This window comes from Panthera pardus, unplaced genomic scaffold (assembly GCF_024362965.1).
Source record: "Panthera pardus isolate Hobbes unplaced genomic scaffold, ASM2436296v1 HiC_scaffold_12, whole genome shotgun sequence".
Classification (NCBI taxonomy): domain Eukaryota; kingdom Metazoa; phylum Chordata; class Mammalia; order Carnivora; family Felidae; genus Panthera; species Panthera pardus.
The window spans coordinates 59,457,294-59,480,446 of NW_026526677.1; the positions used below are offsets into that span (position 1 = coordinate 59,457,294).

The following is a 23,153-nucleotide window of genomic DNA, read 5'->3' on the forward strand; positions in this document are numbered from 1 at the left end:
CTGGCATTCATGCCTCCTCTCACATACACAGAAGTTCAGGTTATAACATTCTCTTCCATCTTTGGACTTGAGTGGTTACCCCAGGGCCAGAGCACATGTGATTACTAATTGCTTCTGTGTGGGGGGCCTTCTGGGGGCCAGGCACCAAGGATAGCCTCCACTTGCTCACCAGCACCACCCACGTGCCAGGAAAGGAAGCCGAAGCTCAGAGGGGGCAGAGCTGGCCACACTAAGAACCACCCCCCCCCCATCTCCCTGGCTGCTACTCCCCAGCCCCTTTGTCTCTTCCCCCCTTCCTCTCCCTGACCTCCAAAGCAGAGGTGCCCCAGGCTCAGGTCTTGGTCCGCTTTGCTTTTTTAGCGTGCCCCTTAGTGATGCTGCCTCTCCCCACCGGTTCTACCTGGGACTGAATGGACCTCACAGTCTCCCCGTGGCCCAGTCTGAGCCCCAGCCCTCTCTCTTCATCCCATCTCAGGGCTTCCAGGTACCCCCGGCCAAAGGCTCGAATCCTTCTCGATCCTCCTGGTCCCACGCCCCACAGCCACAGAGAGAAAAAAATCCCGATGGCTCCATCTTTGACACAGAACAGGAATCCAGCTGCTTCTCACCATATCCACTGCAGCCAGCCTGGCCCAGGCAGAGGCTGGAGAGTGGGAAGGGGCCGGGGGGCGTACTTTCCCAACCACCAACCTTAAGATCCACCACTCTCGGTTTACAAATGGGGAAACTGAGGCCCAGGGAGGGGAAAAGCCTCCCCCGCAGTCACACAGAACACCCACCAGGGCCGGCCGGAGCCTCAGTCTGTCACCACCTCCCTGAGGTCTGCGTCCCCAGCTCCCCGGGGGGTAGGTTTTCTCTTGAAGCGAGCTTAGCAGGTCTGACGACACAGCCAGGCTATGCGCGCCTGCATGTGTGTCCCAGAGGAACAAAGAATCTGCCAGCTGGGTTTATGTTTCAAGATGTCTGTCCTCGCCCTTGACCAAGAGATCTTACTGGGCGATCGGGGCCAGAGCCGGGGGCTCGGGACATCAATCGGGAAGCCGCCTTGCCTGGAAATCCGAGAGTTCACCCTGCCAGCCCCAGGACCTTCTGAGTTCCCTTGTGGAGGTTACAAACCGCAGGGGCAGGCTGGGGTTCTCTCACCGTTTATTCCATATAGCTGTTTAAAAAGCTTATTTAAAATATAGATCATTATATATATTTATTTATATATATATATAAAATATATAAAGAGGAATTGAGGCGAGCCACCCCAAAGAAAAAGCTGTTTTATAAATATTTCTGTAGCTCCCACATCCCAGAGGAAGAAAACAAAACAAAACAAAACAAAACAAAAAACATTTACAACCCAAGCTAGTGGTTCCATGTGGTATGCCCAGCAGGCTCAGACCCTGGGGTGGGCCGGGGGTCGTTGCAAGGGCTGGGCCTGCAGACATTCTGAGGAGGGCAGGCAGACCTCCCTTCCCGGGAGGCTGGTGTCTCCGGCTGCGAAAGGTCAAGTCCATGCCAGTCCTGCCCAACTCATACCCCTGTCTTCTTAGACGAGTCTGGAAGGCAGCAAGTGGGCACTCCCAGGCTCTGGCTGCCAGGTTATTTTTAATCTTGTCGGTTTCCTTTGATGTCCTGGCCCTCCTTCCAGAGCGGCCGGGCCTTCTGTTTCTGGCGGTTTCCAAGGGGAGGCAAAGCACAAGCCGCCTCCCATGCCTGGCATCTGGAATTCCCAAGAAAAACTCCACGGGGTGTCTCCGGGCCCCTGGCTGGGCCTCCACAAGTCCCCACGGGTGGGCAGGGCCTCACTTGCAGACATAGCGCTCCACGGTGCGCTCGCACCTACGGCAGGTGACGTAGCAGCACCAATGGTATTTGCAGTGGCACCGCTCGACCACGCGGTCCGTGTAGGGGTTGTAGCCGCGTCCGCAGCACATGAGGTCACAGCTGTCACTGCCGTGGGACGTCTTGTTGCACTGCCTGCGGTGGGGAGGAAAGGGACAGCGGGTGAGCGCATGCTCCCAACCGGGCACCCGCAGGCTCCCCCTACCCCGCGGCTGCATCCCTCTTGGAAGGTGTCTTGATCTTTGGGGAATTTTAGGTAATCCCCTTCCCTAACAGTACTTCTCGCTTCTCCTCGTATTTCTAATAGGCATTTATCAAGACGAGAAATGATGGGCGTGTTTGTTTTCTTAGGGGTGTCTTTTTTTTTTTTTTCTATTTCTTCTAAATACTTGAAGGAGCCTCAAACCGCTCTGATAATCCTGTCTTCATATTTGATCTTTAATTATATTGTCCCAAATGTCAAGAACATTTTCACATTTAAGAATCCCAAAGTAAGTTCTGGAAAAGACTAAATGGCACTGGATGCGAGGCAAAGTGAATATGTGGCACACTGTTCATCTAGAGACAGGGTCTGCCAACCACTGGCCCTGCGTGCCAGTCAGCAACCCCCCCCCCCGCTCTCCCCCCCCCCCACCGTATTTTATCTTCTAGGAGGCATGCGGGGTCCCTGGTCAGTGGAATTATTATACCCATTTTACAGATGGTGATGGGCTTAGCAAAGAGCAGAGCCCGTTCAAGGTCTCACAGGAATCTGTGGAGTCCTGAAACCAAATCTCTCACATGCTCCGCCTACCCTAAGGGCAGAGAATCCATAGGATTCCAGGGGCTGCATTTCTTTCTGAATCCCATTCCTGTGGGAGAAGACAGTGAAGGCCCCTATGGGACCCCAATATCTAACTGCAGTTTGGCAGATCCTCTAGGTGGGCTCAGGCTAGCAGGGATGTTTTATGGCACGCAGCTGGGTCCCCACAGCCATGCGGACCCAGGAATCCTAGAATGTCCAGCATGGGCAAGTTCTAGAGCTGACCAAATTCAACCCTTGTATTTCCTGATGGGGAAACTGAGCCATGGAATGGAGAGGGAGCGTGCCCAGAGTCACACAGTGTGAGCATGGGGACTGTAAGAGTTTGGGAAGGCTTCCTGGAGGAGGAGGGGTCATCTAGGCCGTTTCACAGAAGACCAGCAGAAATCTAAGATGGGGAGGAGGGAAAGGGAGTTGGGGGCAAAGAAAACAAACAGCCTGGGCAAAGGCGAAGGACCTGATCTAACCTAAGACGTGAGAACAGATGGAAGGGGTAGGAAGGCCAGGGAGGAGGCTAGGCAGCAGCTGAGAAAGAGAGGCCAAGACCTGTGCTGGGAAGGGGCCATGAGGTGGGAAGGAGGGAGCGCCTGAAGGGAGAGTCAGGAAGTGACAGTGACCCGCATATGGGGGCTACAAGCAGTTCTGGGAAGGAAGAAACAGCAGGAAGAACACAATGCCCCAGAGCCAGACAGACCACGGTTCAAACCCCATCTCTGCCACTCACTGGCTGGGTGACTTAGGGCAAGCCACTTAACAAAGGTGACTTTGTTTAGTTATCAACACCATTAATGGCCCTCAGCCTTATCCTGGAGGCCTCTGGACAAAGGGTAGTAGGAAGAAGGAAGAGTTTCATTTTTACTTCTAGATCCCTGACATGCAATGTTTGAAACCTGGTCTCTAACCCTAGAATCAGTTGAGGTATGCAGTGATGCCTGAGAGAGGGGGTGGGGGTGAGTGGGGCTTGGAGAAAGATCCAGGGACCCAGGGCAGGTTTTATTAGCGCAGGGGCTCCTGGGAAAGACATGACAAGAGGGCCAGGGTTTGGAATACTGACTGCCAATGAGGTCTCAGTTCACCAAGCTGGCCTTGAGGAGGGCTGCAGAGCATTGTCCCCAGCTAGGGGGCCAGCCTCTAGAGAGGTGCCACCCATGCACCTCTTTTTACAGTAACAAAGCTCATTTACCTCCACCCCTTGCACTCCTGAATCCCCTAACCTAGTAAAACTCACGTTCCCCCTCCTCCAGGAAGCCTTCCTTGATGTCCAGGCTGGGTCAGGGCACCTCTGGACTTCTCTCACCCTTGGGCTTTTCTCTGTTACAATCTGACCACTTGTCTCTCACCCTTCTGTGTGCCTGCCAGAGCCTCATGTAATAAATAGATGGGAAAAGCGTCTGTGGTTGTAAGCTACTGAGATATTGGAGCTGTTTGTTACTGCAGAAAAAGCTGACTGATACAGATGTCCACAATAGCCCATCCTCAGAGGAATGGCGGAAAGCTGAGAGTGGCAGGAAACCTGGTGGCAAGCGTGGGGAGGCATTCTGAGAAAGCCAGGGAGGCAGCTGGTGCTGCGGGATGGGGCCTCCTCATCAGTCACTGTAGGGCAAGCCTGAGGGGCACAGTGGGGGCCCTGGGAAAGCGGAGCCCTGACAGCCTGAGGGGTGGGGATGGGAGATCGCCATTAGTGAGCCCTTCCCATGGGACTGACACTGTCTAGCAGAGGAGCTGCTCAGTAAGTGTGACAGGAGATTGTCGGCCACCCTCTGAGGGCTGTGGAACCCTATGCATTGTACAGAGGATGAGACTGAGCCTCAGATGAGTGAAGAGATCTGCTCAAGGTCCTGCAGGTAGGAAGCCACGGCAACTGGGTGGGAACTGTCCTACACACACACACACACGCACACGCACACACACACACACAGATCCAGGGAGACCCTCTATTTGCTCTGGCCTTTCCCCAGCCTCTCTGGGCTCTAGAATCCTTTGCCCCATCCTCACCACCCCCCAACCCCATCCTCACCCCACCCACCCTGGCTGCCTCAGACCAGACTCTCGCTCCTTCCTGTCTCCCTGGCCTGACCCGGTTCCATCTTCACTCCACCCGACCCCCTCAATCTGGCCTCCAGATGGAAGCCGAGGCCTCCTCACAGAGCCTGCTGCCCTAGCCTGTGACGATGGAGCCCCCCAAACCAGCCCCCCTCTCCTGGAGACAGGAACGTGGGCTGCGGAGGAAGCAGATGCTGGCCGGGCACCAACTATGTGCCAGACACGTTCTCAGACACCCTCACTCTGGTTCAATATTCTTTTAACCCCGCAGAACACTAGTTTTGTGGAATGCTATTAGGGGCTCCTTAATAAAAAAGTTCCACAGCAAACACCTCTGGGAAACGTTGGCTTAGGCAGATTCTTTACTGTGGGATTCCTCCGAGCCTTTAAAATGTTCTTGTGCCTTGCAAGTCGCCAAAGAGAATTTCCCAATCATATTTGATTGCAGAACTGTTTCTATTACACCATTTCAGGACTAACTGCCCCCAGAAGGTCTCTGGGAAATGCTGCTGCCCTGAATCCTCAGCAGCCCCGCCTGGCACACAGTAGGTCTGCAATCACCCCTGGGCCCCTTTCTTTCTCCTGTCCTAAGCCGGCTTCAGCAGCAGTGATGGGACCAGATGTAGGGACCCCAGCTCCAGCTGTCAAACTGGGGATCGGCAGGGGAGAGAGCTGGGGCCTGGGAGGTGGGTGCGTGCATGGCAGGGGAACGCGGGAGCATTGTCTCCACAGAATGCAGGCACACTTTGCCCTCCTGCTGCCCTTCTGAAAAGCAGTTGCCCCGGCCCTGTCCCGGCTCTGTGCCTGTGTGGCTGTGGGCTGGCTGCTGCCCCCTTGTGCCTCAGTTCCTTATTTGTCCAATGACCAGGTGACATGACATTTACCCTTCATTTATTCAGTTGACAAACGCTGAGGACCTGTCTTACGTGGGACAGCTTCTTTCTCAGCCAGCCTCCCAGTGTGGTCATCGTCTCTCCCCATCTCCCCCACCAGGCGGAAGGAGGGAGCTCCCACCAGCCTCCACTCCCCAGGGGCCCCTGCCCGGGCAAGGTACACAACAGCCACTCCCAGGAGCTCTGCTGCGGGCCCCTTGGACCCCGGCACCCCTGCTCAGCATTCCTGGGGCCACCTCCCTCGGCTGGGCAGGGACTCCACTCCCCCAAATGCCAGCTGAGCCCAGACTGTGTGCCTTGGGGTGGGGCATGTGCAGCCTAGCTGACCCTTTCCTGCCAGGGTGACAGCAGGCCCTTACCTGTCTTGCGTCCCATGGGAGCCCACCTTCTCGTTCTTCATGCAGAAGTCGGGCGAGCTCTGCAGATAGACAAGCTCCGAGTCCTTCACAGGCCTGATATCCAGGTCCTTGGGCACCAGGTGCTTGCGGGTGCCCATGGGTCGGTGCACCACCTTGGTGGCCGACAGGTAGCGGGTCTTGAGGTCAGAGGCCACATCCCGAAGCTCCTGCAGCCCCTTCCAGCAGGTGCGGATGGAGCAGGAGCCAGATACCCCGTGGCACTTACACTTCATTTCCAGAGAGGCGCGCAGAGCCTGCAGACAGGGGAGGGCGTCGGGCTGGGCAGCCAGAGCCCGCTGCCTGGCCTGTCCGGGGACCCTGCCCCCACCCCTCCGCATGCTGGGTGCTCTCAGGGAGTCATTGTCTGCTCTAGGCCTCAAGTGAGGGAGCTTTTGGCTCTAAAGCTGGGAGATGTCCTAGATTCTCAGCTCCTCCTCCAACGTGGGGGGCAGCGGGGAGGGACAGGAAGGGAGTGGCATTTGCAGGGACAGCAGATGCCAAGAGCTCTAACATATAACATGGCTTAATCACCACAGCAGTCCTTCACAGGAGGTATTATTATTTTCCCCACTTTAAACAGAGGAAACAAAGGCTCAGAGAGGCCAAACCCCAAGCTCAAGGTTGCACAGCTAGAAAATCTGAGAGCTGGGATTGGAACTCAGGTCTGAGGGCAGTTGCAAAAGCCATGCCTTTTAATTGCTCCATGCTTTTCTCTTGCACAAAACTGGGATTCCCTAAATGCTTGCTGGGGAAAAAAAGGGAGAAAAGAGAAGGAAGGAAGGGCAAGGGAAGGAAGGGAGGGGGACAGTAAGAAGAGGGAGGAAGTAAGTACATGGGGTGGGGAGGCACATTCCCTGGCCTGGCTGGCCTTTCCCCTCTGCTGCCTGGTGACCCTCAGCAAGCCCTCCACTGTTCAGCCCTTCTATCTTATATGTGCAGAGCTCGCGCATAATCGCTACCTTCCAGGGAGGTGGCAAGGATGCAAAGAGAGGACGCATATGAAAGGGTTTTATGAACTAACAAAAGTCAAATCAACACTGGTTTGAAAAATCAGTCTAATGCCTGTGGTGGAGGGGGGAGGTCTGGGCTCTGGGGCTCAGGGAACTCTAGCCCTGGCTAAAGAAGTGACTCTGTCCCATCATCCTCTTGTCCCATCAGCTTCCTCATGTGTACCCGAGGGGCATGAGTTCGATAGATGTCTTCTGCAGGCAGTTCAGTTTTGCGTTCTATTCCCTGCTCCTTTGCACACGGGACTTGGATCCCTGTGCCCGGGCCTGCCCTCCTGCCTGCCCTATACAGAGCTGCAAGGCTTATGGGTCCCCTGGGCCTACCCCTGCCTTCAAATGATGGGGAAACTGAGGCACAGAGCAGGCAGAGACTTGCCCCAAATCATTCAGTGAGTTAGTGTGGGAGCTGGTCAAGGTCCCAGGGCTCCATCTCCTTCATCAGTGCCAGGTAGTGAAGAATTGAGGGAGTCCACTGGGTCTAAAATCTGGACTTGGCCCAGCAAAGCCTGTGAAGGGCACAGGAATGAGATGAACCCAAATGCAGGGCATGTTCAACCTCCCAAGGGCATCGAGGCGCTTTTGAGTCATAAAGGAGAGGTAAGGTATGTTTAGTGCCTCAGCTTTGATGGGTGGGAAGGGGCCCAGAGTTTCCTGGTGCCCGCTGTGTGCCAGACACACAAGCCCTGTGGCCGGGAGAGGGCACTGGGTCCTTTTGCAGATGGTTCCAGGGAAACCAGCTCCTTGGCAACAGGGCCCCAGGGGCAGGCCCGATGTGCCCCGGCAGCTGAGTATCCTGTCCTGACTGCACCGGGGGACCAGATGGCTGTGCTCCTGGATACACGAAGCTCAGGCCAGGCAGGGAGTAGGACTGAGGCTGAGTTCCCAAGGATGGGGGCAGGCCCGCAGGGTTGGGAGACAGGAGCCCTGGGTCCCCGGCCAGGCTCTGCTATGGACCCATAGTGTCTCTTGGCCTCAGTTTCCCCAACTGTCCAAACATGGCCTGGACATCCCAGAATCCTTCTATAAGGGAGACCAATGAGAGAGGAAGGTGAGGACGTGGAAACCTCCGGACTTGGAGTCCACAGACCTGGGCTCCATTGCACCCTGTGTCCTTAGCCAAGCCACCTAAGCTCTCTCTGCCTCACTGGCTGCCTCTGTGCAATGGGCCTGATGGGGCTGCAGGGAGGAGGCCATGAGATGCCATCTGCACCCGACTCTCCACCCTTCAGGCACCCAGCTCCCCGTGTGTAAGGGGGTAGCCGCACCTCCCCACAGGGGAGACTACGGGAGAGAAAACGCCCCAAGCACCACCTCAGTGCCTGGCACGCAGTTTGGTATAAAGTTGTTTTTTTCATTTTCAAAAAATAAAGAGGTCCATTCATTCACTTACGCATTCACCCCAACCTTCTGTGGAATGAGGTGAGGGATTAATGAAACACTGATCGTAACAAACGTCGAGGGGAAACTGAGTTTTGGACCTGGGCGGGAGTCCCTGTTAGAGCCAAGGAGACTACCCCTTAGGCTAAGGTTCTTGCCCCATGGCCCTCCCCATGCCTCCTCCCATACCCAGCCTCTGCTCAGGACCCCACAGGAGGAACCTGAGGAACACAGCTGATGGGGACTGAAGAGCACCGACCCAGCCCATTTTATAGATAGAAACAACTGAGCCCGGAGAGGAAGTGACTTGCCCAACGTCACACAGCTAGTCTAGTGCCAGAGCCAAGATGGGAACTCAGAGCTCCTGACTCCTAGCTCAGTGTCCCTTCTGCTCCACTAATATTCTCAACTCAAACCCCGGTGGACCCCCTAGAGGAGGAGGAGCCAGGCAAGCCCCAAGCGGCTGGAGAGGGGAGAGAGAGCCGGGGGAGGCCGGGAGCACTCAACGTGGGTGGATCGGGCCCGCCCCCCCTCCCCATCAGGGCACACTGGGTGGCCCTTTCCTGGCCACCTGGCATAGGCATAACCATCTGGGGTGGGTGGGGTGGGTGGTTACCTGTCTCCCCACTTCACTGTTGTGTAGACGCATCAGTTTATTGGCTTGGGATCCTGTTTTTTTCACCTTCATAGGAGCATCGGAAAACTTGGCCCCCATGAGGAGCCCGTAGCTGAGGTTGTCCGCACATCCTCCCCAGCGGTTCCCGGGCCCGGGTGGCTCACCTGGGACAGGGCCGCAGGAGCAGCCGGGCAGGTCGCCGGAGGTGCAGGCCCGGGCGATGGCGTGGCTGATGGCGGCCGCCGACAGCGCATACACGAAGGCTGACTCCCGGGTCCCTGTGGGGAGGTGCTGGGTCAGCTCGGGGCGGTGGGGGGGGGGGGGGGGGCGGGCTGGGGGACAGGGCACAGGACCCCACCCAGGCCTGAGGGCCTCCTCCTGGGCCCCTGCCTGCCTCTGTGGGGCCAGCCGGGCACAGAGGCTGCCACCAGATGGAGGACAGCACCAGGGACATTAATCTGTCGCCAGTCCATTCTCCCACACATACACCAGCTGATTTGTGCACTCATCACAAACTCACCCTCATTCCCAGAGGCCGGCAAAGCCCACACACCCACAGGTACCCTTGCTCCCACACACTCACCATTCCGGATCTCCCCCTACATCCCTGCACTCAGTGTTAGGGGCTACTCCTCAAAGAACTCACAACTCGAGGGGCAGACAAGTGTGCAAAGAGCCTGCTGTAGGTTGAAATGTGTCCCCCTAAAAGATATAGTCAAGTCCTGGCCCCTGGTACCTGTGAACATGACCTGATTTAGAAACACGGCCTTTGCAGGTGTAATGGAACTCAGATGAGGTCATACTGGGTCAGGGTGGGCCCTAATCCAATGACTGGCGTCCTTATAGGAAGGGGGGAGTTCTGGATACAGAGACACAGAGGCAGGGATTAAAGTGATGTATCTCCAGGCCAAGGAACACTGAGGCTGGGGACAGTCACCGAAAGCTACGAAGAGGCAAGAAAGAATCCTCTCCGGGGCTGTCAGAGGGAGCACAGCCCTGCTGGTATCTTGGTTTCAGTCTTCCAGCCTCCAGAACTCTGGGACAATACAGTTTCGTTGTCTGAAGCCCCGTTTGTGGGACCTTGTCACAGCATCCTGGGAAAACTAATATGGAGCCCAATGTGCCTCTGCTGTAGGGGGTCCTAGCTTCAGGTCCACGCAAGTCACCTCCCCTTCTCAAGCCTCAGTTTCCTTAACTGTAGAATGGAAATGATAATACCTCCCTCACAGGATCACTCTAGAGTTCCCATAATTCGGGAAGGAAGGAAGCTTTGTCAAGTGCTATACAATCCTTAGCTGTTGCCACGCGGGAGGAGAGATTAGATCCATTGGGGCACTTTTGGCCATCAAAAGGCTCTTGACTGTACATAGGACCCCCAAGTCCACCCGCAAGCCACCTGCTCCAGAAAGTGGGGTTCCTATATCATTCTGTGCATCTCACAGCATCCTCAGTCTAGAATTACCTCGGTCTAGAATTACCTTGTGGCACACCTGTCTGCCCGGTGGTGGCTTTCCTGTCTTCTTGTCACATACGCCCCTCCCAAGAGCCTCCTCGGCCTCGTTCATCCTTCCCTTTATGCATTAGGTACACAGGCATTTGTGCTACCATTTCAGGCTCCCCTGCAACTCGTATATTCACTCACTATATGTTTATTCATTCATCAGTTCATGCCTGGATACCGGTATCTACAATTAATTCATCCACCCGCCCATCCACGTCTGTTTTCTTCTGTGCATCCATCCATCACCCACCTCTTCACTCATCCACCCATCACACAGCCATCAACATCCACCTATCCGTCCATGAATTCACCCACCTATCTAAACACACATATATTGATGCCTGAATTCATCCTTCCCCACCTGCACGCATTCTGTAGGCCCTAGCAGCCCCCGCCGGCCCCCTACCTCTCTCCAGGTCAAGCAGGTAGTTGGGGGCAAGCTCGATGGAGGAGCAGTTCCAGCGCATGTCCGCGAAGGCCCTGCGGCAGGCCTTCATGACCTCGCGGGCGGCGTGCACGATGGTGTGCATGAGCTCCAGGTTACTGCGGCACAGCTGCACCTGCGCAGATACCAACCCCTCCAGCTGCTTGCAGTGCTGCGTCTGGTTCAGCGCGAGGGCCGCCGGGGTCTTGGACAGCGCCCTGCACACCACCGAAGGGCAACAACCAAGAGAAGGAAAGACAGAGCGTGAGGGGCCACGTTGCCTACACCTGCCCTACTGCTCCCAGCCCTTGCACAATGAATGGGTTCAGGGGCCTTTGCTGGAAGGAGTTTGGAAACTAAGAGGCAAAGACCTGGCCCCAGCAGAGCAATGGCTCCCCCTTCCGTTCCCTGTGACCTTGGGCACATCGCTGTCCCTCTCTGGGCCAGGGCCTCATTCATAATGCAGGATCATGACCTCCATCCTACCTACACTTTACTGTAATTATATTAACAATAAACAGTTTCACAGCCCACAAAGTGTGCACACCCACGGCTTTATTTAGCTCTCACACGGCTGTGAATTATTACTCTTTATTTAACATTCATTCAACCCTGAACACCAAATGGGCCAGACACTGTGCTAAATGCTAGATTATTACAATCAGTATCATTATAATACACACTATTAATTGAGCGCTTACTAGATGCACATTATGAGTTAGGAGCTTACCATACATTGCTTCATTTAATTATTAAACTACTTATTAGGCTGTAAAATTCCACACACATGCTTGGGATTTATTAAAGGATAAAACAGCCACTCAGTTTTGCAATAAATGGGACTAAGTCATTCACTTGCTGTGTGCCCTTCGATAAATCACTGTCCCTTTCTGGGCTTCAGTGTCCGTACCTATAAAGTGTATTTCCCAGAACGTGTTCCAGTGAGACACTGAAAGAAGGGATCCATGGTTAAGCACATTTGGGGAACATGATCTACTATGTTTCCCTTTGGAGAGTAATTAATGCACATTTGCATTTTAAAGGCCCTGAGAAGTCCCAAGCAACACAACAGGCTTGGTTTTGTTTAACTCTGGAGTCCTTGCTGAGCACAAAGCCCTTTGTTTGAGAGGCACTGACCTCATCCATGCTTTGGGAAATGCTGGCCTGGGGGTCCCTTTGAACCTGGTGATGTTATAGGACTGAAGAGCTTCCCAGATCCTGGTTCTAGGCACTGGAACTACAAGGCTCTAGGACCGGGGTCCTGGATCCACATTTGTCCCCAGGCCTTCTCCGAGGAGCAGGTTGCATCAGGCAGCACCTCCTCTGAGTGCAGGGTAGAGGGACCCCAACAGCCTTAAAGGGTTCTGCATAGACTTATCCCCTGCCCCAGAGCCAGCTGGCCCTCAGCAATCCAGCAGAGACCCTGGAGGAGCCGGGGACAAGGATGGGCCAATCTGCAGCCACAGTGCTGTGGGCCCTGCTTGCTGCGAGCCCCACGGTCTTCACCCAGGGTCAGGGCTGAGACCTGGTGAGGCCGAAATCCAGAACCCCTGCCCCGAAATCCTAAGGGAGGTAGCACCTTGCTAAAGAACAGCACATGCCAGGGTAGACTCCTGGATGTGTCATTCCCTTTGTGACCTTGAACAAGTCTCTTGGCCTCTCCTAGCCCAGCAACCTCTCAGCATTACCTGGGGGAGTAACTCCGTGAGCCTCATGTGTTCCGCCCAGGGCTGACACAGCTGGTCAGTGCCCAGTAAGGAAAGTTACTACAATCACAGCCTTGGTGGTCTTTTCCTTCCTGTACCCACTTAGTCACAGCCAAGGGCTGCTTCAAACCTGGTCCCCTAAGCCCTCTCCAGCCTCTTGTCCTCGTCCCCGGCGTGCCCTAATATCTGGCCATACCAGACTCCTGGCTTCTCTAACAGGGATGGCCCTGCTACCATGTGTTTGCCCAGGCTTTTCCTGATGCCAGGAATGCCTTTCCCCTTGCTCTTGTACCTAAATGAATAAATGAACTTGATCTACTTGTGGAAGAAATATTTACTAAGCACCAGCTCTTTCTGGACTCATTTGATAATGAACATGACACAGATCCTTTCCTCAAGGAGCCCCTAGTCTAATGGCTACACAGGCCTTTCAACAGTAATAAGGCAATGACCCAAATGTTCCAGCTCATGGGCTGGCCTAGGGAAGAGCCCAGGCTTAGGGCACAGCTGTGTGACATAGGTAAGTTACCCAACCTCTCTGGGCCTCATGGTCCTCATCTGTTATAAGAAAATGATAATTTTTTTTTTAAATGTTTATTTATTTTGAGAGAGAGAGAGCGAGAAAGAGGGAGTGAGCCAGCAGGGGAGGGGCAGAGAGAAAGGGAGAGAGAATCCCAAGCAGGCTCCGTGTTGTCAGTGCAGAGCTCAAGGCAGGGCTCGATCCCACAAACTGTGAGATCATGGCCTGAGCCAAAATCAAGAGTCGGTTGCCTAACCGACTGAGCCCCCAAAATGACAATTTCTACACTAAAAGGTGATGACAAGACTTCCGTATCATAACATACGTAAAACATCTTGAACATCCATAAGCGGGATGGCCTCTGCTTATTGCCAGGTGAATCTTGGACCAAAGAGGGTCAGAGGGGTTCTAGCTCCAGCACTGCCCTCTATCTGCTGTATAATCTCGGGCAAATTGCTGTACCTCTCTGAGCATCACCTACAAAATGGGAACTCCTAGAGGTCTTGGAGAGCCCAAGAGAGAAAATAGGTGCTACATTAAGTCCTAATAAGTTAGTTTGTTTCCCCCTGCCTCTCACTTCGCCATGTCCCACCCCTCCTACAACTCCAAAGTACAGAAGTCTTCCCAGAGGCCTGGGAAGCCGACCCAGGACAAGTGGGCATGCCTTGATGTGATGTCTGCAGTCTGGGTGGCACAAGCCAGCCCTCAGATCGATTGTGGGTATCTCAAACAGTCTTGCCTCACTGTTACCCCTGGTCCGTCCCTGTCCTCCCAACTGTGAGCAGAGAAATGTCTGGCATGTCTGGGTGCAGATCTCAGGCCTGTTTGCTTGAGCTAAAGCGAGCCATCTGGTCCTCCCTGGCCCTCTGAGCCACTGAGGCCTGTCTATGCCAGGTCACCTCAGGGAACCTCGGGGCAGAATCCTCATAGCCCATACTGGGTGAGGTGTGGCCACACAGAGGCGGACGTCATCCACACAGCCTGTTTCTTGGTTGGTCCAGCCCCTCCACCTGTGCCTAGCAAACACTGGGCACACACTACCCCATGTAGGCACAGCACTCCCCACTCGGCAGAATCTCTCGCCCCATCCACTTCTCACAGCACCCCAAGGGGGCAGCCTGGGGGATGACACCCCCCACACACACTTTGTACAGAGGAGGACACAGGCACAGCTCTGGTACCCGGATGCTCGGTCTCCTCCCGACACCATCTTCCCGCAGACCTGGCCTCTCCTTCCCGGGTCTCCTCTCTGCCAGGCTGGGGGCTGTCAACACTCAGCCTGTCCTGAGCCCACTCTGCCCTTCTCCTTGCCCAGATTTCTTCCTTCCCCTCTGAGCCAGTTTGCGGTTTCACAACAGGAAGGATTATATGATGTATGCAAGAAAATACCCCGCACGGTACGAGGTATGCAGTGGGCACTCAAGCAGTGTGGCTGCGTTCTGGGTCTTTTCCCTGGGTTCCTGCTCCAGCCAAGAAGTGGACAATGTAGGCCCAGCCTTTCCCTGGGGAGCTCAGCTCTGACAGTTCCTGAGCAACCCTATGCTGTGGCTGAGGGAGGGGAGCTCTGTGCCCCTGCTGCCCGAGGACCTGGGCCACTCAGGGTGTCAGTCTGTCCAGTTCTGGAGTCAATAAGCCTCCGCCTCCCCAGCCGGTGGTGAGAGGAGGTACTACAAGGGACAGCCCAGTGAGGACGCTCCCAGATGAGGCCCAGACTGCCAAGGAGGGCAGAGGACAGATAGGAAGAGGTCTGGAGATCCTTGGTGGGCCAGGGGCGGCTGGAGAGAGTGATGTGCACAGAGTGGCCAGCCGCAGCGTGCAGGCCGGGAGACCAGGAGGCAGGAGGCAGCGGATTCCACTCCTGAGGAGGGCAATGCGGTCATCTGGTAATTAGTGGTAATGACCGTTTCTAACTAAGTCCCCCTCGGGGAGGTAATCAAGGATTATGGTGGGAGGCGGGGGAGTTGCCCGTCTGGACATCTCCTCCGGCTTGCCTCGCTGCAGCAGACCCCTAATTGAAAACATTTTGGTATATCTGGGGATGAGGATATGGGGGGAGAGGGTGGAAGAGAGGACAGGAGGGAACAGAGTTCACAAGCAAGGCCTGTGCCAAGGTGCCACTGCAGTGGCCGATGTCTCTCCCATCTGGGAGTCGAGGGTCCTCCTGGGAGTGGTTGGGGGGGGCAGAGACCTGGGTTTCAGCTCCAGCTCAGTTGCTGCACCCAACCTTGGGTAAGTCACTGGCCCTTGCTGGGCCCCCGTATCCTCATCTCATTGTGCAAGTGGGGACACGGAGGCCCAGAGACGGGCAGGGCTTGCCCAGACATGTCCACAGCCAATCAGGCAGAGCCAAGCTAGAACCCAGGCCTCCCAGATCCCAGGACACCTCTCATTCCCATTTTTGAGATGAGGAAACTGAGACTCAGAGAGGCCGAAGCGATTGATATGCCTGAGGCGTGGCTCGAGGCTAGCGAACTGGCAAGGCTCAGGCTGAGTCCCAGGTCCCCAACAGGTGGACATTCTGGGCCACCGAGCCACATCGGGTTACAGTTCTTAGGTCAGAGACCCCTTTCATCTTCGGTCCCCTTTCCAAAGCCCAGGGTACCAGGACCCCCAGGGACAACCCCAGGACAGCTGAGTCTCCTGCGTGAGTCACTCCACAGTACACTTCCCTATTCCCAACTGTCCTGGGGCTCCCTGAGACCAAGAAGCCACAGAGCCAGACAGCCTCACTCCACATCCTGCCTCTGCTGCTGTGACACCCTGTGAGTTAGAGACCCCGTGCCTCCATTTCTTTTTCTGTTTAATGGGGGTGATAGCAGAACCCACCTCCTATGGTTCATTGTTTCAAATGAACAATATCCATAAAGCACTTAGAACAGTGCTTGGCCACACACACACACACACACACACACACACACACACACTGCTTAACCTCCACTCCTGCCTCCCCCTGTATCTTCAGCTCCAGCAAGAGTTTAACCACTAACTAGGGGTTTGGCTGAATGGAGCTCATCTGCCCAGGGTTCTGGTCCCACAGCCACCATTAACTAGCTGCGTGATCTTGGGCCAGTTACTGAACCTCTCTGTACCTTAGATTCCTCATTTGTAAAATGGTAGCGATAAGAATACCACCTATTTCGTGGGAGTATTCTCAAAATTAAGTGACTAAAGCTCCTGGAACAGAGACGGGATTTACTAGTAGGCTCCAATAATTCTTGGTTTCTCTGTTTCCCCACATGCACCGTCCTGCCTCTCTGCTTTTGTCCCTGCTCTTTCCTCCTGCCTAGATGCTTGCTCTGCACTCCATCCTTGGCCATCAAAATCCTACCTATCCTTTGAAGCCCAGCCCAAAGCCACCTTCCTTAGATGGGCCTAACCGCTCCTCCCCTGGGCCCCCACACTCCCTTTCCCAGGACACAGCCCGAAGTCCACTTTGTATTTGTACATGTCCATTTCCCCCAAGAGGCTAGGAGCTCCCGTAAGGCAGACACCCAGTTGTATCCATTTTCGTGGCAGCCGGGGCTGTGCAGTGGGAACGGCATGGATGTTGGGCTTAGCCAGCCATCTATTCCAGGCCCCACGTGGCCACCTGCCAGCGTGGGGGCTTGTGCAAGTCACACATTGTCAGGGCCTCAGCATTCCCACTGTGACGCAGGAATGCCAGCCGTGTCCCCCACAACGCTCCAGAGGCAAGCCTGGTTCTTGGCTTCTGCCGCTCCTAGTGCTCTTTGGCAAATCCTTCCATGCCCCGGACCTCAGCTGCCCTATCTGTAAAATGGTGTGGCAGGTGAGGAGGGTGGGGACTCTCTGATCAGAGGGTCCCGCCAACTGGCGCCGTGCCAGGTACTGGCAGTAGAAGGTGGCTGACGCCTCACACAACTAATCAGAAGCAGCAGCGAAGAGCCGCTAAGCCTACGCTTCTCCTTGCCAACAAGAGATGCCAGAAGATGGGGTTACCCTCCTGGATCACCAATTAATCGATAACTCAGCCCCGGGGCGGGGGGGGGGGCGGCAGCGCCAGTGACCTCAGGACTGTTTGCTGGCGGCCCAGCCACTATCGCCCTGTCTTGCAGCTAATCCACGAAACTTCCCCATAGCCCCTCCCCAGCCCCCATAATCTGTCCCTGCCTCTCTTATCTGCATGGCTCGCTCCCCACCCCCGTCTCCAGACCTGTCCTGCCCTGGATGTCCGCACCACGCAGGGAGTCCCTCCACCCAAAGTGCCCTCCTCCCCACCGCCCTCACCCACCAAACTCCCAGAAACTCCTCAAGCCAGACCCAGGCTCACCACTGCCGAAAAATCATCCCAGGGTCCCAAGTATGTGCCCCCCACCAGGTGGTCTCCCCTCCTCTGGGTCCCCACAACACCACCTTGGTCACTCCTAGGGCACTTGGAGTTATTTACGGCCTGGGCTTATCTCTTCCAGCCCAGAGGGCAGCTCCTCCAGGAAGGGGCTGGGTTTTACTCCTCTCCACCCCCCCCCCCCACCCTGCACCGCCCACAGCTCTGCACAGAGCAGGCACTCCCTTCTACTGGATGGAAGAGAGCCTCCCTCTCCCACCCACCCAGCCATTAATAATTTCTATCTAAAGGAATACCCTTCACATGTGCAGAGCATCTGACAGTTTACAAAGTTCTTTCATGAGCCGCTTCTCATCTGATCTGAGTGAGGTAGAGGCTCTCCCCCTCCTTCTACAGAGGACACTGAGGCTCCCAGAAGTTGAGTGACACTTCCCCCAAGGTCACCCAGGTGGAGGGGTCAGTACTGTTTGAGAATCTTCAGCAAGGGTCAGGAGACTAACAAGGAAACACGATATTGAACAGGCCCCCGTGCGGGCCACAGACCCTCTTGACTCGGGCCCTTGACCACGCTTTTTCCATCTGCCCCTGTGGAGGCCTTGCACAACCCTCAGCTGCACAGGACAAGGCAATTCTGTCGTTCTCCACGCCCTGTCTCGCTCCTGCCTCATAACCCTCCGGGAGGTAAGGACAATATTTTACAGAGTAGAAAAAGAAGGCTTAAGAAGAGTGACTTGCCCACGACCCCCAAACCAACTTCGGCTCCCGGGTCTTGGGCACGCTCACCCGATCCCCGGCGGGGGGGGGGGGGGCGCTGAACGTTAGCCGCCACCCCCAGCCGCCGGTCCCAGAGCCCGGCTGCATAGACGCGGGGTCCCTACTTACAGCCATTTGATGCCGTAGCACACGCCGGTCTGGAGCGCCAGGGCGAAGAGCAGCGCCTCGCAGACTCGCGGCCGCGCCCTCATGGTCGCGCGGCACGCGCGCTCGGGGGTCGCACCCTCGAGGAGCTGCACCGAAGTCCCGCCGCGGGCACGGCCACCGCCGATCTTCCAGCGAGCACGCCGCCTGCAGTCGGGGAGAGCGGAGGCGGCGGGTTAAGGCGGAGCGCAGGGCGGGGGCTGCGGGTGGGGGGGGGGGCGTTTTATTCAAATTACAAAGGAGGGGTCGGACCCGGGAGGCCGAGCGCGCGGCGGGCGTCGCCTCCCGCCCCGCACAGCCCGGGACGCGGCCGGCGTCTGGCTCAAATTAGGTGTCGCCCGAGCGCGGCCGAGGGCGTGTCCATCTAGCGCGGCTCCCGGGCTGGGACCCGGGCTGCGGACTGGCAGGGAAGCTGGCGACCGGACCAGAGACGGCGAGAGGGAGGAAGCCGGTCAGAGACCGAGGCTGAAAGACACTGAGGCAGAGGGAGCCCCGGGGCACACTGACCAGGAGGGACCGAAAGGAGAGGAGGAAGGGAGTCACGGCGGAGGCCGAGTGCGCGCAAGAGGGCAGATCTGTCAGGCCCAGGATCTGCGTTATCTCCAAATATTAATTACTAGTTAGTAGGGGCTTGGCAATTCTCCTTTCCCGCTGAGTTTTCTCCCCTGTAAACTAGGGACACAATTGTGATTCAGACACAATTCGCCTTTATAAAGTTCACCTAACATGATCGCATTTGCTCCTCCCAGCAGCCCTGCGAGACAGGTGTCCTCGCTGCCCCCATCTCACAGATGAGGAATCTGCGGCCCGGGGATGTGGAAACGGCCTTGTTCACCCAGTCAGCGGCAGGTCCGTGCCCCGTGTGCTATTCCTACGTCTACCCAGATGTCCCGTGAGCTCGCGAATGGTCAGAAGACTAGGAAATGGGGGGGGGTTACTGTGGGTATCAGTGAAGGGGGGGATGAGAAATGAAATGGCAGAGGTCTTTGTACAGTGGTTCCCGAGTTTCCAAGTCCCCGTCTAGCGGCCCCCTTTTGGAGTGCCAGGCGGTGCCCAGGCCCAAGCCAACGCGGGACAGCCTGGCCAACGCTAAGCAGTAGAGCGCACTGGGCCGGCGCGATGCCGCCTCTGGCCACCAGGGGGCGACCTAGCGCCGCGGAGCAACTGTTACCCCGCCCGCAGGTCTCAGGGCTGCTCCTCGGGGCTTTTTTCTTTTTCTTCTCCATCTTTTTTTTTTTTTTTTTTTTTTTTTTTGGTCGGTCTTCCCTCTCTTCGTCCTCACCTCATTAACTCCCTTCCCAGCTTCTCCCAAATTTACCAACACCTGGCATTCTCTCGGAGACAAAAGCAGCCCCAGCCCCTCTCCCCTGGAGAGGAACAAAGACAAAGAGATTCCTTTCTAAAGGGCTTGGGGAGTTGGAAAAAGAAGGCACCCGCCTTACAGGGGGGCGCTTGAGAAGGAAGGGGACGTTCTCATCTGGCTGTGTGAGCTTGGGCGAGCCCTCCACCATCCCCAGGCTCAGTTTCCCTTCATAAAACAAGGGACTGAACTTGACCGTGCGTCTCCTGAAGCCTTTCAAGCCTCGCAGGAGCTTGGGGGTCTTTAAGTTCCCCTCTGCCTGAGTTTACACTGTTATGAATACCTGTATAGTGTGTGCGTCTACGTGTGTGCCTTAAGCACACGCAAGATTTGAAACCGCACTGTTTCCTGGAGCCTTGAGGCATAACGCAGAAGTAAGCAGGGAGAAAACCCTGAATTACGTGTCTTTTTCCTCCTTCGCAGTGTCCCGCTAGGCGCCTAACTCGGAGGCGCTCACTACAAACGTGCCGAGTCCAAGGCTAGCGGTCTCAGCGGGGTTCTCAGTGTAACTGAGCCCCCTCCTCCCACCCAGCCTGCATCCAAACCCTTTGTCTTACTGACCATGAAAGTTTACCACACTCTTGAGAATGAGAAGTATATAGGCTGGATATGGGGGGAAAGATGAAAACTCCAGTCACTGTCTCTTTTTTTCCCCCCACCCCGTCCCGAAGTGTGGACTCTCCCCCCGCCCCCACCAGGCACCCAGCATTCCAGAGTGGGGAGGAGGAAGGGGCTGCACGCGAACAGAGGAGAGTGCAGACTCACAGCGGGAGATCCATGTCCAGCTCAACTCTCCCAAAGAGGAGGGGCCGCCCCGGTCACAGCAAACGGGGACCCAGGCCTACAGTTACTCCAGGCTCCTTCTGAGAGTCCCCGGTGGTCCCGGCCTTCTCCCTCCACTGCCCCAATACGTTGGTGGGAGAGGCAGCGCCTGGCCTGGCCTCTGAGTCCTGACGGATTATAACTGTCCCTTGTAACAACGTCCGGGACAGAGGCGCCTGCCGCTAGGTCACCCTCAGCCTGCACCCCGAGGGTCAGGGCACACTCGCCTCGCGGAGCCCACTGCCCGCCAGGGGGCGCTACGCCGGGGCTCGAGGTGGGATCCGCTGCTGCCTCCCGCGCAGTGGGACTTTCGGCAAGTCCCCTTTTCTTCCTGGGCCCCGGTGTCCCCGTCTAGGGATGGGACGAGGCGTAGAGTAAGTACCCTCTCAGTGCTGGTTGTTCTGTAAGACATCCACTTGTCGCGGTCAGCCCGGAACTGCTCGACCCCTTGCTTCAGGCCCAGAGCGGAGCCTCCCTTGGGACCTGGAGCTTAGTGGGCCCGCGTCAAAGCGCAGTGTCTTGGGAGAGACAGACAGGCTGTCCCTTCCTCCCCGCGCTGGCGTTAAGGGCCAAGCTCTCCCGTTAGCAGAGGGCGAGAGAAGTGGTCTCCCGGGCTGTGCACCGTGAGCTCAGTAGCCACAGTCAGGTTCCAACAGGTGGTTATAGGGCCTGAGCTCTGGAAGTCCTTGCAAACGCCGCTCCCAGGGCGGCCGCCCCTCTGAGCCAAGCCAGCTGGGCCACGCCGAGCTTCCCTTACCGGGATGAGCCCGCACTGGACCGGGAGCGGGCTGGGCGCTCCGGGCCGAGTGTCTACGCCGCGCGTCAGGTCGGCGCGGGCCGGGCCTGAAGCCTCGGGCTGCGCAGCTGGCAGAGCCGACCTTGCGAGCCGGTGACGCCAAGCGACCGCTTCAAGGTTACCTGCGACGCGGAGCTAGGCCGGGCCTGCAACCCGGGTTTGACCCCAGCCGCGCGAGTCTTGCGAAATCTGTCTGCTCGGCTGCGGACGATGCGCCGAGTTACCCGCGAGACTGGTTATTTTGGAAGTGGGAAGGGTGGGGTGGGAGTACTCCGGGCACCTCCCACCACCCCTCTGGAGCCAGACCCTGAGAGCCTAAGGATCCTGTGGTCATGGAGGCACCTCAGCACCAGAAGGTGGGAGTTGTGGTGCCCGTGCGCGAGCTCAGCCAGATGTCCGAGGCGGCTCCAGATGTGCCTCCGGTCCTGGGACAGGACTCTCCTCCTCCCCCGCCCTACCCCCCCCCCTCCCCCAGCCTGGAGCTCAGGTCTGTAAACAAAGTCCTGGTTCTCTCCTCTCCCGTGCCGCTTCTGGGAGTCGGTCTCCAGGCTAGGCGTCCGCCCCCACTCCCCAATTTGGTACGAGCCGCGGTAGTCGTCTGCCTTTGGCCACCCTCTCCCGCCCCGCCACACACGCCCTGTGCCCTGCCTCACTATCCAAGTCTCCCACCCCCGGGATGGCTCGGGCATGACCTCATTCGCGCTCCGACTGGGAGGGAGAGGGTCTAATCCGGGGAACGGGGCCGGGGAGGCTGGCAGCGGCCCGCACGATCGGAACAACCCACCTCCAGCATACAGGCCGGGAAAGCCAGCGCCCCCAGGCCCCTGCGGGGCTGCGCTGCTCCCAGGGATTCCTCGGAGAACCGCAGAGGGGAGGTGTGGAGGAGGCCTCGATGTGCTTACCCGGGAGTCGGTGCCCTACGGGGTCGCGCCGTCCCCCTCGGACTCAAACGCCCCCGCCCTAGCAGGTCCCCGCTGAGCACCCGCGCGCCGCCGGCGGCCGCTGCTCACCTCCTGGGGCGCTCGCCGGGCGCGCACCGAGTGCCCTGCCGCCCGGGCCGGCCGGGGAGCGGCGAGCACTGCCCCCAGCGGACCCGAGCGCTCTCCGGGCTGGGCAGGCGGCGAGGGCGCCCTCTTCCCGGAGCGGCCGCAGCAGGACGCCCGAGATCCCCGCGAACGGCGGCTGGCTCGGGTCCCGCGAGGACTGTAGCACGGACTCGGGCTGCTGGGGGCTGCGCTGGGCTCTCGGGGCCTGCGCTCGCCCGCTCGCCGGAGCTCTCCTTCTCGAGCCGCACGGTCTCCGGCGCGGTCCGCCCCAACTGCTTTATAAGGCGCGGGCAGTAGCTTTGATCCGCCCACGTCAGCGCGCCGAAACCCCACAGGGTGGCTCCCGCCGCGCGCGGGGGGCGGGGGCGGGGTCCCCGCGGACGCCACGGACCCGCGGCGCCAGCGGCGCAGAGGACTTCGCACCCTGTCGAGTTACAAAGGGGGGGGACTTACTAACTGTAGCCGGTGTTAATAAGCGTGCCTGCTGCGAGCCTACGGCGGACCTGCGGCGCGTGGGGCCCAGGTAGGACAGGTTTCTAACCCTCGCAGCCAGCCGAGCGAGGCACCTCAACCAGTCTGGTTTGACAGAGGAGGAAGCCACTGCTCAAGGAGAAGTCCCACTTAGGTCTCGGCCGGGAGCCTGGCGGACATCACTGGGGGGTTTTGCAGCTCGGGTGCTTTAGGCGACCCAGTACGTCCCAGCTCCGGAGAGCTGCGTTGGCGTCCCAGTAAGTCCTTTGAGGGGGTTATTTCTCGAGTCTTCTGATTCCACTTCTGGAAAAGGGATC

The 23,153-nt window shown here is 57.3% G+C and overlaps 1 protein-coding gene across 1 annotated transcript; it reads right to left on the reverse strand.

The window, feature by feature from the left end:
* Positions 1-1,182: 1,182 nt before the first annotated feature.
* On the reverse strand, positions 1,183-22,603 carry WNT11 (Wnt family member 11). Its single transcript, XM_019449870.2, has 6 exons — positions 22,330-22,603; positions 18,306-18,488; positions 10,877-11,112; positions 8,970-9,247; positions 5,931-6,223; positions 1,183-1,968 (listed from the first exon to the last, which is right to left on the reverse strand). Exons 2-6 carry the CDS (start codon positions 18,386-18,388, stop codon positions 1,794-1,796), a joined length of 1,065 nt encoding a protein of 354 aa, XP_019305415.1. The 5' UTR covers positions 18,389-18,488; positions 22,330-22,603; the 3' UTR covers positions 1,183-1,793.
* Between the last annotated feature and the right edge of the window lie 550 nt (positions 22,604-23,153).